Source organism: Archocentrus centrarchus, chromosome 10, assembly GCF_007364275.1.
Source record: "Archocentrus centrarchus isolate MPI-CPG fArcCen1 chromosome 10, fArcCen1, whole genome shotgun sequence".
Taxonomy (NCBI): Eukaryota; Metazoa; Chordata; class Actinopteri; order Cichliformes; family Cichlidae; genus Archocentrus; species Archocentrus centrarchus.
This window is the reverse complement of record NC_044355.1, coordinates 7,680,695-7,698,202: the sequence shown is the minus strand read 5'-3', so window position 1 is coordinate 7,698,202 and position 17,508 is coordinate 7,680,695. Positions and strand designations below refer to the sequence as shown.

At 41.5% G+C, this 17,508-nt stretch overlaps 1 protein-coding gene across 1 annotated transcript; it reads left to right on the top strand.

The window, feature by feature from the left end:
• Window positions 1-10,183: 10,183 nt before the first annotated feature.
• LOC115787494 (signal-regulatory protein beta-2-like) lies at window positions 10,184-16,685 on the top strand. The gene is made up of 6 exons (XM_030740235.1): window positions 10,184-10,673; window positions 10,797-11,141; window positions 11,237-11,572; window positions 12,171-12,290; window positions 15,466-15,530; window positions 16,331-16,685. Exons 1-6 carry the CDS (start codon window positions 10,631-10,633, stop codon window positions 16,454-16,456), a joined length of 1,035 nt encoding a protein of 344 aa, XP_030596095.1. The 5' UTR covers window positions 10,184-10,630; the 3' UTR covers window positions 16,457-16,685.
• Window positions 16,686-17,508: the final 823 nt, after the last annotated feature.

Here is a 17,508-nt window from a genome sequence, read left to right as displayed (position 1 = left end):
CCAACCCAGCAGCTGAAGAGACAGCGCAGCACTCTACTGTGGGAACCAGGTCAGTTGCTCGTGCATCTACCAGTAAATCTTTGTCAAACAAATCATCAGCTAGCAGAGCCATAGCTGCAGTTCATGCTAAAGTGGAGGCAGCCCGCGCAAGAGTTGAGTTTGCTAAGAAGGAGTCAGATATTCTGATTGAGAAAGCACAAATTGAAGCTAGATTAAATGCACTCAGACATGAAAGGGAGTTGGCAGCTGCCTTGGCAGAAGCTAGTGCGCTTGAAGCAGCAGAGGAGTCCGAAGAGGCCGATAATAAATCACTCCTGCAAGAAGTGGAAGAAAGAACACGTCAGTATGTTCAGCTACAGTTAACAGAAGATGTTAAGCCACACGCAAAACCCATAACACCAATAACTCATGTGCTGAAATCTGAGTCTCCCCCAAGACAGCGCCTTACTGAGTTCACAGTTGAAGCTCATTCTTCTAAAATGTTCAAACCTTCCAGACCAGCACCGCAACCCACCAAGACTATACCTCATCACACATCTCCATGGCAATCTACAGCTGGTGCGGGACTGTTCTCACCTTTCAAAGGTGTTTCACAACAGCCAGTAGATGACAGTCCAGACATTAGTGATGTAGCTAGATACTTGGCACGCAGAGATCTGATTACCTCCGGCCTCTCGCAGTTCGATGATGCTCCTGAGAACTATTGGGCGTGGAAATCATCATTCATCAACGCCATCGTTGGATTACACCTGAGTGCCAGTGAAGAGCTGGACCTCCTAATTAAGTGGTTAGGACGAGAATCTGCACAGCAAGTTAGGAGAATAAGAGCTGTGCATGTAGGTAACCCCTCTACCGGATTGACCAAGGCTTGGGAACGCTTGGGAACGCTTGGAAGAATGCTTCGGTTCTCCAGAGATTATAGAGAAGTCACTCTTCGACAGGCTTACGAACTTCCCAAAGGTCACCAACAAGGATCCAATGAAGCTGAGAGAGCTCAGCGACCTCCTTCATGAGTTAGAAGCCGCTAAGCTAGAAGGCTATCTCCCTGGCCTTAGCTACTTGGACACTGCACGTGGTGTCCCTCCTATAGTGGAGAAATTACCATACAACCTCCAAGAGCGGTGGCTTACACAGGGCTTCAGGTACAAGGCCGCTCATGGTGTAACCTTCCCTCCGTTTTCCTTCTTTTGTGAGTTCGTTTGCGATGAGGCACGAGCACGCAATGATCCAGGTTTCAGGCTGCAAGCTGGTAACACAGAGTACCTAAAGCAAGGCACCGCCGCGAAGAAACCGCAGAAGAGTCTAGTGTCTGCCCACAAGACAGATATATCACAAGAGAAAGACAAGAGGGAGGTTTCAGGCCACAAGGCTGGTGATGTTGAGAAGCAATGTCCCCTTCACAAGAAGCCACATCCTCTCAAGTGCTGCAGAGGGTTCCGCAGCAAACCCTTAGCGGAACGTAAAGCCTTTTTGAAGGACATTGGTGTCTGTTTTAGATGCTGTTCCTCAACAAGTCACATGGCCAAAGAGTGCACTGTAGTCATTAAGTGTAAGGAGTGTGATAGTGAGAATCACGTCTCAGCTCTCCATCCTGGGCCGCCACTCACTCATCACCTGGGCATGGCGGGGAGAGCGCAGGAGAAACACCGCCACCAACTGTCGAGTCAAGCTGCACAGAGGTGTGTGGAGAAGGTCAAAGGCCACGGTCCTGCTCCAGGATCTGCTTAGTAAAAGTCTTTCCTGAAGCACACCCTGAGAGAGTGATAAGAGCTTATGCAGTTCTAGATGATCAAAGTAACCGGTCTCTTGCAAGACCCGACTTCTTTGACATGTACAACATCAAGGGATCAGACTCACCCTTCACACTGCGTACGTGCGCTGGGACAACAGAGATGACGGGTAGAAGAGCCACAGGGTTCGTTGTGCAGTCACTAGATGGAACTACAACGCTCACCTTGCCCACGCTGATTGGTTGGTACATGAAGGTTCATGTATTTGGCAACAGCCCTTCTCCTTCAGTTGCCATGTATGGACTTCGGCGTGCTGCAGCTCATGGCGAAGAGGAATTTGGCTCGGATGTGCGCTGCTTCATCGAGAGGGAGTTCTATGTGGATGATGGGCTTCTGTCACGACCCACAGCCAGCGAGGCAATCAATCTATTGAAACGGACACAGAAGATGCTTGCCATATCCAACATCCATCTCCACAAAGTGGCATCCAGCTGCAAGGAAGTCATGGAAGCATTTCCTGTAGACGACCGCGCTAAAGGGCTCAAAGAACTCAACCTAGATGCTGATGCAACACCTATTCAGCGAAGCCTAGGCCTAAGGTGGGTCTTAACTAATGACACTTTCACCTTTCAAGTGACCGACACAGTCAAACCTTACACACGGAGAGGTGTCCTAGCCACCATCAACGGACTATTCGATCCACTGGGGTTTGCTGCGCCAGTCACAATTCAGGGAAAGATGCTGCTCAGAGAGCTCTCAAGCAAGGCTTTGGATTGGGACTCTCCTCTTCCTGCAGACAGGGAAGCTGAATGGAACGCATGGAAAGATTCTCTCAGTGATCTTCAGCAGTTACAGATTCGAAGACCTGTTGCTACTTCAGTTTCAATGGCTACAAGGAAAGAGCTACATGTTTTCTCAGACGCTTCAGTGAAAGCTATTGCAGCTGTCGCCTATCTCAAGGTCATTGATGCAGAAGAGAAGCCCCATGTCGGATTTGTACTGGGCAAAGCTAAACTAGCTCCACAGTCTGCGCTCACCATCCCCAGGTTAGAACTGAAGGCTGCTGTTCTAGCCGTGGAAATTGCAGAGGTCATCGCCAGTGAATTGGACATCGATCTGGATACTGTTGAATTCTACACAGACAGTCGCGTAGTCCTTGGATACATTAGTAACCAGACCAGGAGGTTCTATGTATATGTTGGCAACAGGGTGCAACGTATCAGAAGATCGTCAGGACCCAAGCAGTGGCACTATGTCTCCACAAACTGTAACCCAGCCGACATAGGTACTCGGGTTGTGTCTGCAACCATGTTGAGTGACAGCACCTGGCTCAAGGGGCCTGCCTTCTTGTCACAAGCTAGCAGAGACCCGGACACAGAAGCCTATGAACTCATTGACCCTGATTCAGATGCAGAGGTACGAGTAACTGCCACTCACCTGCTCATCAAGTGGCTTCAGCTTGGATGTCAGAGATTCGAACGGTTTTCTTCATGGAAGAAGCTGATCAGGGCCATGAGCTTGCTAGTCCACATTGTCCAATCTGTCAAGAACAGAACCAAGGATCAGACATGCTGTTCATGGCATTACTGTAAACGGCCACGCAGCGTTGAAGAGCTGGCAAAAGATAAGATAAGATAAGATAAGATAAGATAGTGTTTATTTGTCACATGCACAGTTATACACAGTACAATGCACAGTGAAATGTATTTTGTACCTGCAACCATATATACACACACATATAAATAAGAAGAATAAAAATAAAAAAAAGTAATTCACACTATACACTATACTCTATATACTATACACTATACACACTTTTTAAATTATAATATTTACATTGTGCAATAATGATCCAGTTAGGGCTCAGAGTTGAGCAGACGGATGGCTTGTGGGTAAAAACTCTTCTTCAACCTTTCAGTCTTAGCCCTCAGGCAGCGGTAACGCCGGCCTGATGGGAGCAGGGAGAAGAGAGAGTGTCCGGGGTGGCTGGGCTGTTTTAGGATCTTCATGGCCCTCAGCCTGCACTGCTTGGTGTAAATGTCCTGCAGGTTGGGGAGGGTGGTTCTGATGGTCCGTTCAGCTGAACGAACCACCCTTTTTAGGGCCATGAAGTCCTGCTTGGTGCAGTTTCCCACGCATGATGCTCTCGATGGTGCAGGTGTAAAAGTTCCTGAGCACCTTGAGTGGGAGCTTGAAGTCTCTCAGCCGCCTGAGGAGGTAGAGACGCTGTCTGGCCTTCTTCACAGTGATGTTTATGTGATGAGTCCAGGACAGGTCGTGTGAGATGGTCACTCCCAGGTATTTGAAAGTGTCCACTCTTTCCACCTCAGCGCCACTGATGACAAGTGGATGGTAGTCCCTCTGCTGCTTCCTGCTGAAGTCCACGATCAGTTCCTTTGTTTTGCTGACGTTGAGCAGGAGGTGGTTCTCCTGGCACCAGTTCTCCAGGCGGGAGACCTCTCTCCTGTAGGCTGTCTCCTCATTGTGAGAGATTAGTCCCACAACAGCAGTGTCGTCAGCAAACTTGATGATGATGTTGGACTCTGACGTGGCCTCGCAGTCATGTGTGTACAGTGAGTACAGCAGAGGGCTGAGCACACAGCCTTGGGGGGATCCAGTGTTGAGGGTGAGGGAGGATGAGGTGAGGTGACCCACTCGTACCACCTGTGGTCTGCTGGTCAGGAAGCTGTGAACCCACCTGCACAGGGATGGGCCCAGGCCCAGGTCCAGCAGCTTAGAGACCAGCCTGGAGGGAACTATGGTGTTGAATGCTGAGCTGTAATCTACAAACAGCACTCTCACATAGTTCCCCTTACCAGTGTCTATGTGTGAAAGGGTCTTGTGGAGGAGGAAGGATATGGCGTCATCTGTGGATCTGTCTGGCCGGTATGCAAACTGTAGTGGGTCGAGGGTGGTGGGCAGTGAGGAGGTGATGAATGTCTTGATGAGTCTCTCAAAACACTTCATCACCACAGAGGTGAGTGCTATGGGCCTGAAGTCATTGGGGCTGCTGGGGTGTGGTTTCTTTGGGACAGGGACTATGATGGACTTTTTAAAGCAGGTGGGAATCACACACAGTTTCAGTGAGAGGTTGAATATCAGTGTAAACACAGGTGCCAGCTGGTCAGCGCAGGTCTTAAGGACACGTCCACTAATACCGTCTGGTCCAGCCGCTTTCCTGGTGTTTACACGTCTAAACGCCCTCCTCACGTCGCGCTCCGTCACAGTGAGTGTCTCCGCCCCTCCGGCCGGGAGCGCAGCGGGCTGTCGGCTTCCCGACTCAAAGCGCGCAAAGAAGATGTTGAGTTCATCAGCCAGAGAAGCGTCGGCACTCACCGGGTGTGTGTGTGGTGCTTTGTAGTCCGTGATGGTGCGTAGTCCCTGCCACAGTCCCCTGGAGTCAGACTGTTGTAGTTGCTGTTCCAGTCTGCGGCCGTAGCGATGTTTAGCCTCTTTCACCGCTCTGCGGACGTTGTATGATGCAACCTTGTAGTCCTCCATGTTCCCAGAGGCGAGGCCGGAGTTGTAGGCAACGGTGCGGGACCTCAGGGCGTCGTGGACAGATTTATCCACCCACGGCTTCTGGTTGGGAAAAGTCCTGATGGTCCTCCTAAGTGAAGTGTCTTCAACAACTTTCCCAATAAATCCCACAACAGTTTCCGTAAACTCCTCGATGTCTCCGCCCGCGCTGCTGCGAAACATGTCCAAAACATGTCCGAAACAAAGCAGGAGAAGTAATCATCAAAAGTGTACAAAAGGAGACCTTCAAGGAGGAACTTACCTGCATAGCCGGTGGGAAAGACATCCCCATACACAGTCCTCTGCAGAAGCTCAGTCCCTACTGTGATGAAGAAGGAATGCTGAGAATAGGAGGACGGCTCAGACATGGCGATCTGCAATACAAAGAGAAACATCCTCTTGTTCTTCCAGGGGGTCACGTGGCAAAACTTCTCATAGAGCACCATCACCAGCGAGTGATGCACCAGGGTCGAGTTTTCACAGAAGGAGCAGTGCGATTTGCTGGATATTGGATCATTGGAGCAAGAAGATTGATCAATCATGTCCTGCACAACTGCATCACCTGCAGAAAACTCAGAGGCAAAGCAAACACTCAGCGTATGGCAGACCTACCACCCGATCGCTTGAGTATGGAACCCCCCTTTACCTTTGTGGGCCTAGACGTATTTGGTCCTTGGCCAGTTGTCACATGGCACACCAGGGAAGGCCAGGCAAACAGCAAGCGGTGGGCTGTCCTTTTCACGTGTCTCAGTACACGCGCCATCCACATTGAGCTGATTGAGTCAATGGACTCCTCAAGTTTCATTAATGCCTTCCGGAGGTTCATCAGCTTGCGTGGACCTGCCAAGCAGATTCGGTCAGACTGTGGTACCAATTTTGTTGGTGCTTGTCGGGAGCTGGGGTTCCTGCAGACAGACCCGAACCTGTCCAACATCAGAAGGTACCTAGGAGAAGAAGGTTGCACGTGGGTTTTCAACCCACCTCATTCCTCCCACATGGGAGGCAGCTGGGAGAGAATGATAGGGATATCCAGACGCATCCTAGATGCGATACTTCTCCAGTCCAGCCAAGTTCGATTGACACATGAAGTTCTCTCTACTCTCATGGCAGAGATAACAGCCATAATCAATGCCAGACCACTGTCCCCTATCACGACAGACCCAGACTCACCTTTCCTGCTCACGCCAGCGATGCTCCTTACCCAAAAGGTCTACACTCCTCCTCCTCCCCCAGGAGGTTTTGACGGAAAAGATCTGCACAGGCATCAATGGAGGCAGGTGCAGCACCTTGCAGACGTGTTTTGGAAAAGATGGAGGCGGGAGTATCTTGGGACGCTTCAGAGCCGGGGAAAGTGGCAAGCCGACCGTCCAAACCTTCAAGTAGGGGATTTGGTGCTGCTGAAAAACCAGCAAGTGAATCGCAACGAATGGCCAATGGGGCTTATCAACAACACCTTTCCAGACAAAGATGGTAAAGTCAGAAAAGTCGAGGTCAAGATCTTCAAAAATGGAGCAGCTAAGACTTACCAGAGGCCTGTATCTGAAACAGTGCTTCTCATGTCCCGCGACAACTGAGAGTCACAGGACTGTGTATAGAAACTTAATTGTGTGTTTATGTAATATAGTTGCAATTGTAGTGGTATCTCACAATACCAGGCGGGGAGTGTCATGGCATTGGAACTTTTTGGGGGTTTAGCGCCAACTTTCTAGTGGGGGAATATTCATTGTTAAGCCTGCATTTTATTTTGACACTTACCTTCAGTTGATGTAACTTCCTGTGACGTCATATCTAGCTAGAGTAAGAAGTTCATTACGTCAGTTGGGTCAGAGCATGCTAAGGTGAAGAGGCGTTCATTATTGTAGGTCGTTCTTGCCCTTGGAAAGGCTTTGCTTGTAAGTTAATATTGTTTGTAATTTTGTGTATTAAGGACCAATGTATGCTTTCATGCATCTTAAGTTAATTTGTAGTGAAATTAATGGCAATATATTGTTTGTGGGTAGATAATATGTCTGAAGATTTTCTGCAAGTCATGTAGAGCTAGCAAGCTAACTAGCATGTTCATTTCCGCATGTAATTTGTATGCTACAATGAATGTATGTAGAAGGATGAAGCAAACACACTTTTATGTACATTTCTGTTTGTTTATTTAGTTTTACGAATCCCAAGGAAGGATTTCGTGTATCTGAAGATTGGAATAAACTTTCAAAACCTACTTCGGCCTCAGAAATCCATTCCATCGTTAGCTGTCTGTCTAGTCAAGTAAATGGGCACCTGATGAGGACAGAACAGGATTTGTTCAGAAGACATACAGGTCAAAGGCAGGACCTATACTAGACCTGTAGCCAAACTCATATGCCTACCTGCCCTACCTGAGTAAGCAGTTTTGGTTGTTCGACTATTATGGCTTTTTGAAATGTTCTAATTCACAGAGTGAATTTGAGGGCGGCTGTAGAAAAGGCCCCTAATGAAAGAGGCGGAACTCTTGATTGTTTATTGGCCCTGATTAGCTGTTCAGTTGTAGGTAGTGTTCCACCAATCAGCTTCAGGTGGGGTGATAGGGGATGTTACAGCTAAGTGGGAGGTGTGTACCAGACCTAGCAGAGACTGAGAGAGAGAGAGAGAGAAAAACCTAGGCTTTGGGACAGCTTTGCCTTTTTTGGGGGGGCGTGATGTGCACTGTGTGTAGGATACCACAACCACACCCACGGTTAACCCCTTAATGAGGTAATAAAGAGACAGTGAGAGGAAAGTGACTGATTGTTTAATCTGATCCCTCAACTAAGATAAGTGACAGTGCTATCTCTAATTGGATATCCTGTAGTGATTCAGCCTTCCACACCAGCAGTTTGTCAAATGGCCACTATTTTAAAGTTTGTGTCAGAAAACATGAGCACATTACGCCAATTTTAGCCGCACTTCACTGACTGGTTCGTTTTAGGACTGATTTTAAAATTCTTTTATTTTTGAATGTCTTCATGGCCTCACCCCACTGTATCTGTCTGACCCGCTCCACCTGTACGCCCCCTCACGCTCACTCAGGTCAGTTGATCTGTTACTGTTGGCTATCCCAAAGACAAAGAGGAAACAGAAAGGTGACCGTGCTTTTTCAGTTGCTGTCCCAAAACTGTGGAATGATCTCCCTTTGTACAGCAGGCAGGCTGACTCACTTTCTGCTTTAAATCCTCTCATAAAACACTTTGATTCTCTTTGGCTGAGATGTTAGCAGTTACTGTTTATTGTTTTAACTATGGTTTTATTTTATTTTAGGCTCTTATCTTTTTTATTGCTCTAACCACTGTCTTTAATGTGTACATTTTTTAATGTTATGATTTTCTTTGTGCTTTGTTTTTATATGTATTTTAAACCTATTTGCTCTTACTTGTGTACAGCATAAGTAGGTTTCCAGCTTAGCCATGATCTTATCTTTCAGGTCAGCTGCTCTGGTGTTCAGTGTGCCAGTTGTTACTCGGGCTTGGTATCCAAGCTCGGAGTGTGGGGATGATACCTCTCCCCTGACCTGATGTCCTGGCTCTGCCTAACTGCGTTTGTGTTGCACCTCTTCAACGTCAAGTTGTGATAACATTTGTGGATATTGGAACACTGATCTACAAGTTGTTTTGATGTCAGTTTGGATGTTGGGTGTCACAAAGTCAGTAGGTCCCACATCGTCTTCATGTAACGCCTTTCGTGTAGCAGCAGTCCAACAGTTCCCCATTCTCATCTTGTGTCCATTGTCACATATCCTTGTTCCAGTAGCCTACTTTATTGTCAGTATGCCCTGATTCGCCAACGCCTGATGCAGACCTTGTTAATCTGGGCAATGTCTGAGCTGGTATGGGTACAGTCTCTCTTTCTGATATTACATGGTAAACTTGTGGGTAGCACAGGGGGTCTAGCCTGGGCGTCCTTAGTGGATGCATGACCTGGCTAGGATTCAGACCCCGGATGGAAAATATGAATTGCATTTTAGGGTCCAATAACTTAAAAAATCTGTCATAGTAGGCTGCACACAGCACATACTTCCTACAGTCAGTTTTTATCAAGACAATCAGTGTTTGTCTGTGGTGGCCTCTTTTCATATTTTCCATCCTCATTTCTCACCTCTCAGAGAATTGCTCAGGAAGCTGCAATAAGTACTTACCTACAATTTCACGTCAGATGAAAAGGAAGAAAAAGCATTGCAGTAACATTGCAGACGTTTGTTCAAAGGATTGCTAAAACTTTGTTTTTTTTTTGTTTTTTTTTAAAGAGCACTGAATTTGATTTTAGTCCAGTTGAGTCCCCTCACTTTGATCAGAAGATGTCCTGGAACAACAGAGAATAGACTCAGAATAAAGGTGTTTGTTTTTTTTTAATCACCTGCAAAATCACGTCATGCTGCCTTCAGCAGATGTGAAACTGTTAAAAGCTGTAAAAATACAACTAACAGGCAATCCCTGTTGGTCTTGTTATTTTTATTTATTTAACTGACTGAGAAGGATCTAATTCTAACTTCACCCTTTTTGTCATAGTTAAATTTAGTCAGATTTAGTCAGATGTAATAACTGAAGATTAAAGTAGATAGAAACTAGCAGATAAAGTGAAGCAGAAAGTATCATCAAATCAGTTCTCACCAAAATGTAGCTGAGCAGAAGTATAAAGTAACATCATTTTTAAGTTAGTAAATACACTGTGCTGAGAAATGTTCTTTGTTCTATCACTAGCTTTCAGTGATTTTTCTTCTAAATATCTGAATGTGTTTCTGATTTTATTTCTTCTTATGTTGTGAGGCAACTTTGCAAACTCCATTATTAGTTTGGAGAAAAAAAATCATTTTGAACACATTCAGAACAAAACTGCAACGCGTCAGTCATGCACCACTGGATTGTATCATCCATCACATTATCATCTATTGTAGAAACTTTTAATATTGCATTTTAGGAATATCTGCACTACTGTATAACTGTAGGGATTAATTATTGGTTTGCATTAATGAATGATTACAGCTAAAGGTTATTTGGCTTTTCATTTATATACTGACTCGGTTGGGCTTCACCTGAAACATATTCATAATCATGTGCTTAAAATGACAAATTTGACATCATAAACTAAAACACAGTTTTTAGTCAGACTTATGTATAAATGTCTAACTGTATTTCCATCTATGTATAAAACAGGTTTTCAAATACAGATTATGTTGTTATTCCTGCACAATCATCAGTGGAAACAAACTGCTCAGCCAGATTCGCTGAAAATGATTTGTAAAATTTTACAGGAAGTGCATTTTCTGTGCTTCAGCCAATCACCATGATTTCCACTTTGTAAGCCTTGATCACCTTGTGACTAAATCTTCCTTTGAGTCAGAAGATGTCAGTTATGCAACAGAAGGCTGAAGGACCACAATGATCGGAAGACTGCTCTCTTTGATTCTTCTAAGTACAGTGTGTGAGTCTGTACTGTAATATGTAGCATTGTAAACTATCTTAAACAAAAATATGTAAATTGTACCTTTTTAAAGTGCTTTGTTCTGCCATATTCTAACTGCTACTGTTTGTTTGTTTTCTTTAGCTCTGATTGAGATGAATGAGGGACCTCAGCAGATCTCTTTGATTGTGGTTAAACCTGGAGATAATGTGACTCTGACATGCGATGTCAGTAAGGATTTGAATGCCTTGTTTTACTGGCATAAGCTGAATTTTAAATTTATTATTGAAAAAATTGCCTCATACAGTTTTGGCAAAATGTTATTTGAGGAAAAATTTAACAACTCAAGATTCAGTGCCACAAAAGTAGCAAATGTGCATTTTCTTACCATAAGAAATGTAAGCAAAGAACATGAAGCAACATATTACTGTCAAGCAGGATCATCATTCAAAATTAAATTTATTAACGGCACAGTTTTGACAGTGAATGGTAAAGTATATTAATTTCAATTTTTTGTCATATTTGTGTCAAAACCCAAACAGTTACAGTTGATACCATTTCATGTGTTTTTGTGAATCACACAGATCCTAAAACTCAGAAATCTGTCACCGTGAAACAAACTCCAGATGTTGAGTCAGTCCATCTGGACGACACAATGACTCTGCAGTGTTCACTCCTCTCCAGGAACAAAAATGACACAGTTGAGTGTCCAGGTGAAGATAAAGTGCACTGGTTTAAAGGGGGATCAGAATCCCATCCAGGCATCATTTACCATGGCGGGATCAGAAAGAGAGAAAAAGGGAGATGTGACTACAGTCTGTTACGAACTATAATGAGCTCATCTGATGCTGGGACGTACTACTGCGGTGTGGCCACATGTGGAGAGATCCTGTTTGGTGAAGGAATTAAAATGGAGATAAGTATGTTTTTAAAGTCTTATTAATTTATTTATGCTGATTATGTTTAATGCTGTATTGACTTCTGTAAATATATACTAGAGGAACATAGTAGTTTCAGGCCTCTGAAATGGATTTGAGTTAGATTGGCTTTAAGTGCTCACAGCACAAATAATATGTAAATTTATACAAACATCTATCTATCTATCTGTATACTATATACTATAGTATAGTATAGTACACTATAGTGCATCCCTCTAATTGTTATCTGCAGGCATTTCATAATAAACTGCAGTGTGGGATTAATTTTTAAATATTTATTGAAATCATGGTGAGTAAAATATTAGTGGATGCATAAAAAATCATGAATGTCTGAACCAACATTTATAATTTATTACTGAGATTCTGCATATCTAGTAAACAGAGTCAGTGAAGTGGCTGCAGTCCAGAATGTTTTTGTTTTTAGCTTTTCTTTCTGTCTTTTCTTCTTAAGTTCAAAATTTGTTAATAAAAACCATCTATATGAAAATTACTTAGGACCAAACTTACTGAGGTATGTTCAGTATCATGGTGATACATAAGTGACATATAAAGTGTCTGCTGGAATTTTTTCTCGTTCCAGATGGGTTCCCGCTCATTAATGTGCTTGTGATACAGGCAACACTGCTGACCTGCTCTGTGATTGTGAATTTGGTTCTGATTCTCGCCAGAAAGAAAAAACAAACTTGTGAACACTGCAAAGGTACGTTCATCACATTCATAACATAATGTGCAAATATAGGTCAGCAGCATAATGCGGTATATAGTAACACTTGCCTTGCTAGCAGCTGGTTGGATGTCCTGATGCCTTTAGAAAGTGCTGGAAACATTCCCCACACATTATGTGATTACTTAACTGTTCATTTTCTTAGCAGATTGGAGTAGTGCTTTGTGGGGTCTATATTCCTCACAATCACAGTGTGACATTTCTATTCATGTGTTCTCCTTGTGGCTGAAAGTTTAAATGAAATGAATAGTTAAAGTTAGAAGTAGTGGTGATGTCCCTTTCTATCCTGTTTGACATTGGTACAGCTCACAGAATTTTCATTTAATAAAATTTCAACAGGAAAAAAATACAATACAATACAAATCATATGCTGATAAACAAATTTGTCATCTGGGAGAGAAAAAAAGAGGTTTTCCCGATATGAAATTTCAGCCTTAAAAAATAAAGTTTAAAAAAATAAAAACAAAAAGCTCTTCTATAAATTTAAGAACTTCTAACCAAATATTATTCAAAATTTTGCATGAATTGAATTTACTTGTAAATAACTTATAAAGTTATAATTTGAATTGATCTCACCACAGCCTGTCCAGTATAGAGAATCCAAACTTCTATTATTATGGGATGCAAGTTTTGGAGTCAAGAAATATTTCATATTCACTTTCAAAGTGAATTTCCACCAAATAATAAAAAACTGATAGTTTAAATGAATTTCATTAAACGTGAGTTACCATCATTATTCAGTTCCTTTTGTTTTTAACACTTTTTCAGATTTATTGCACCTGTTAGTTCTTCAAACCTCATAAAAATTTATATAAGCCTCTCTGCAGTTAGTCATAATATCTTTCAAAAACGGATTATTATTATTATTTTTGCCAATATTATGAAAATTGATTATTGGTTTAATGTAGTGTTTAGAAAGAATCAATTTTATTTTCCGGGGAAATCTGCCAGAATCTTACCAATCCCATTTTTAGCCCCAAAATTAAAAATAGCATCTAATGTGTTTGATTTTTTGGAAACATTTACTGCTATGAATACTTTTATCTTCTTCTATATTTCTTTTTTTCCAACATTATCTTTAGGTGAATTTTCATTTAAATCTTTTATATCTTTATATCTTTATTGCGTTTTCAAAAATACAGAAATAAGCTCTCTCATCAAAGGAAACATCAAGGGCAACTAAATTATTGTCCAGTTTTCAACTTGCCTTTCCTTACAAGTCAGGTGCTTATAAGATATCTTAGAGCAGCATTTAAATGAAAGTACAGAATGTATGAGAAAAGAGAATAAAATAAAAAACAAAAACAAAAAGAAAAAACAGGTGGGTAAACCATAAAACAAAACAAAACAAGACAGAAAGACACAAACCCAACAATCACAACAACAAAGGTTTCTCTATATTATCAAGGGTTAGCCCAAATTATTTCACTACTGTGTATATGATTCAAAAAGTACAAACTCGGATGTACAATTCTCACAGAATAAGGAAGTCCAGTATCCAAAGAAAACAGATTATTTTTAGAATAGGATACTGCAGATAATCACTAGTAACTACGCCTCATCCACCCCACTCCCCACATCCGTCAAATCCACACACTCTAAATATTCCATAAAAGGACCCCAAATGTTTTGAAATAGTGATAGTTTCCCCTTTATAGTGTAAGTAATCTTTTCCATAGGTAAAGTTGTGGAGATTTCATTAATCCAGTTAATGAATTTTGGTTTACTGGTACTCTGCCATGAGAGCGCTATGACTCTTTTTGCAAGTAGTAAACATAAATCCATGGCAGTAATTATTTTTCTGGACATACGATGTCCATCAGGATATAGACCTAAAATGAACAGTTTAGGGTCAAGAGCTAATTTTATACCTAGTATAATCTCTAAAGCTTGTTTAAGTTCTCTCCAGAATTGTTGAATTTTATTGCATTCCACAGTGGAAGAACGTCCCCTTCTCCTCTCCACATCTGTTACACCAGTCTGGGATGGCACCATTATACTTATTAAGCATTTCTGGTGTCACATATGTCCTCATTAGCCAGTTATATTGCAGTACTTTGAGGTGTGTATTGGTAGTTTGTGTTTGTGCTTCAGTGCATGCCTCTTCCCAGTCCTCAGAGGATAAATTCTCCTGTAAATCCTCCCTCCAGGCTTTAAGTTTACATGAAGAAGCTTCTATATTTCTTATGTTAAAGATCTTTTTCCATGTTTTACTTGTATTTAGAACACAATTATTTCTTCTAGTATTTTGTTTCTGCAGAATATTTTTTACCCCAATGATTTCATTTCATTTCTATTTTGGGTTTAATTTATCACTCATCAAGCTGAGCAGCATAAAAAAATAATCACTAAATGTAAATGCCAAAAATTGTAATTTTTAAAAAATCTTTCCATATGAATTTCTGAAGGTGTCATTCCTTCTCGCTTTAATATATAAATACATTTGGCATTTACGTTGATTGTATACAAGACTGGCTGAGGATAATCAACATTTCCTAATAGAAAGTTCTTCATTTTTGGAAAAATGACCCAGGCTTATTTTAAAGCAATCTATCTTTTTTAAAGTGAATTTTTAACATATTTCAGCACTTTGTGTGTGATGTTTCTATTTGGTTTTATTCTGCAGGGTGAACTGTTGAATTTGACGACTGCCAGAAGTTTAAATTTCAAATCAGTTCCTGGCAGGTCATGGACGTTTTCTGTATCTAAATCTATTGTCAGTATTTTTACCATCATTGTGTGTAAAATTTATGGACAGTTTTTGGGTGTCAAAAAGGCACAATGTGTCCAACCTTCCCAGATGAGCTACAAAAGCAGAACACAATGTCTAGTTGAGCTACCGTCAACCAGAAAGTGACGCCAGAGTGGTTTCAAACTCCATTAGACTTAAGCAGCTGTTGCAGCAGAAAGATTTTAATGCAACACAAGTATTTCTGAATGTGGCAGAAATGTAGGTGAGCAGTGCGAATCTGCAGATGCTCGTTAAGCTCACTAAAATCTCAAAGGTTGCCCATCATCGTGCTTATAGCACAACTGAAGCTATCCAGCATAACTGCAATCTTGATAATTAGGTTCTTGGTTTTGATCTGATAAGCATTTATATGAAATATCCACTGTTTTTAATGATGTTAATGACTTTTTTTATGAACAGGAAAAGTAACAGGCTCCAATAATGCTGAACAGGAAAAATCCCCAGCGGATCAAGCGAGCAGTGAGGTATGCACACGTGCATATGCACACATGCATGCCACATAAAATAATGAATAAATGCATGATTAGACACTGATCATAATGTTATTTTGCACTGGGCAGATACCATTGATGACAAAGTGAATGCTGAATTTTAGGAATTCAGTGATAAACTGAGCATTTTGTATAAGGAACAGTTAACAGTTTGATGTTTCAGGCAAGTAGTGCAGACAGCAGAGATCAAAAAAACAAAACAAGCTTTCCTTTGAAACAGAGGTGCACAATGACAGCATAGCAATCAATCACATCTGACATCCAACCTAGAAGTGTTTTCATGATCGTAACTAAGTGGTCAGGAAACACCTGCAGTTACATTTGCACTGAAACATGAAGTCATCTCATGTAAAACAAGACTTTCTGTTCAACAAACAAACAAACAAACAAACAAACAAACAAACAAACAAACAAACAAACAGCACCATATCTGGCATGTTTTTCGGACACAGAAAACTTTTTTGCTGTCTTGCTGATAAAGCTATGTGTTGTTACAGTTTTTTTTTCAGTGCTACAAAGGCCATATATTTCCCTTTCCTGATATCTTAATTTCTCTAATACGCTGCTACAAAGTTCATAACTGCACTACAGCAATGGAAGTAAAACTCAGACAGGATTTGATGAACGATGAATCCTGTAACAGCCAGCCAGAGTGTGGGAGGAGTTTGCAGCTTATTGCAATGTTCTCTGGATTTTTAACCATTTAATTTCTGTTATAAAATATTTACAAAGTTTGTTAAATGACAACTCTAATTTCTGTTAATAATTTGCAGGATGGTGAAGAAGTAGAACTAAACTACGTGGCCCTGGATTTCCCCACAAGAAAATCCTCAAGATGGAAAAGTAAGAAGGAGTCACCAGAATACACCATATACTCTGGCGTTAGAGAGTGCCAGTAAAAGGCTGTCCCCATGAAGAATGAGTATTTAAGGCTGAGACAGCTGTGATTCCTCTGGGGTGAATGAAATGTGATGGGATCAAGAATAAAATTATTTGCTTCTTTTGTTGTAAGACAGAAAATTTAATTCCACTTTATGAAAATATTTTGTCAAAATTTGTGTTTTTGGACTCTGTACTGATTAAATAGGTGGATTTGTTAATAAATGCAGTGTATGTTTATTGCAATGCTGGATGGGAGTAGCGCAAAAAGATATGCATTTTATTGAACTCTTTATGGTCGTATAACTTTTTACTGCCTTGCTTGTTATAGTCACAGATAAATATAATCCTGCTTGTGTGCTCTATTATCTTCCAATGCTTCAATAAAGATAATAAAAAATTAAACAATATTCCTCGTTGTTGGGGTCTTTACTCAAAAAAGTAATGTATTACATGCTTCTCTACTTTTTTTGTAAGTATGATACTTAATGTGTTGCAATACTTCCCACATTACTTTATTACTACTCTGTAACATGACCTGAAATGCATATTTACCACAAATATATCATTTAATTATTAGGGATGTACTAATAATTAAAGTACTGGTATTGGTCCGATATTAAGTACTGGTATTGGTCCGATCCTGACCTAAATTACTGGATTGATATCGGGAAGGAATAAAAAAATGCAATCCATTAAATATCACAAAAATGCTTGATGAAATTTAGGGCTGCAACGATTCCTTGAGTAACTTGAATAATTTGATTATAAAATATCCTCAAAGCAAATTTGTTGCTTCGATGCTTTGTTTAAACTCTGCATCGCTCAGGACTCGTTTCACCCGTATTAGCAGCATTGTCTTCTTCTTCTTTTTGTGGGTTTAATGGTGATTGGGAAATCAGCTTAGAGCTGCTACCATCACCTACTGGAATGGAGTGGGGGGTCAGGAGTTAGAAAAAACACCCTCAGATTCTAAAAAGTTCTCTGTCGCTGTGACGGATTCCCTTTAACACTAAGTGGATCATCGCTGACATGTTTTTCCAAGCCTCCACCTCCCTCTGCTGTGTTTGTG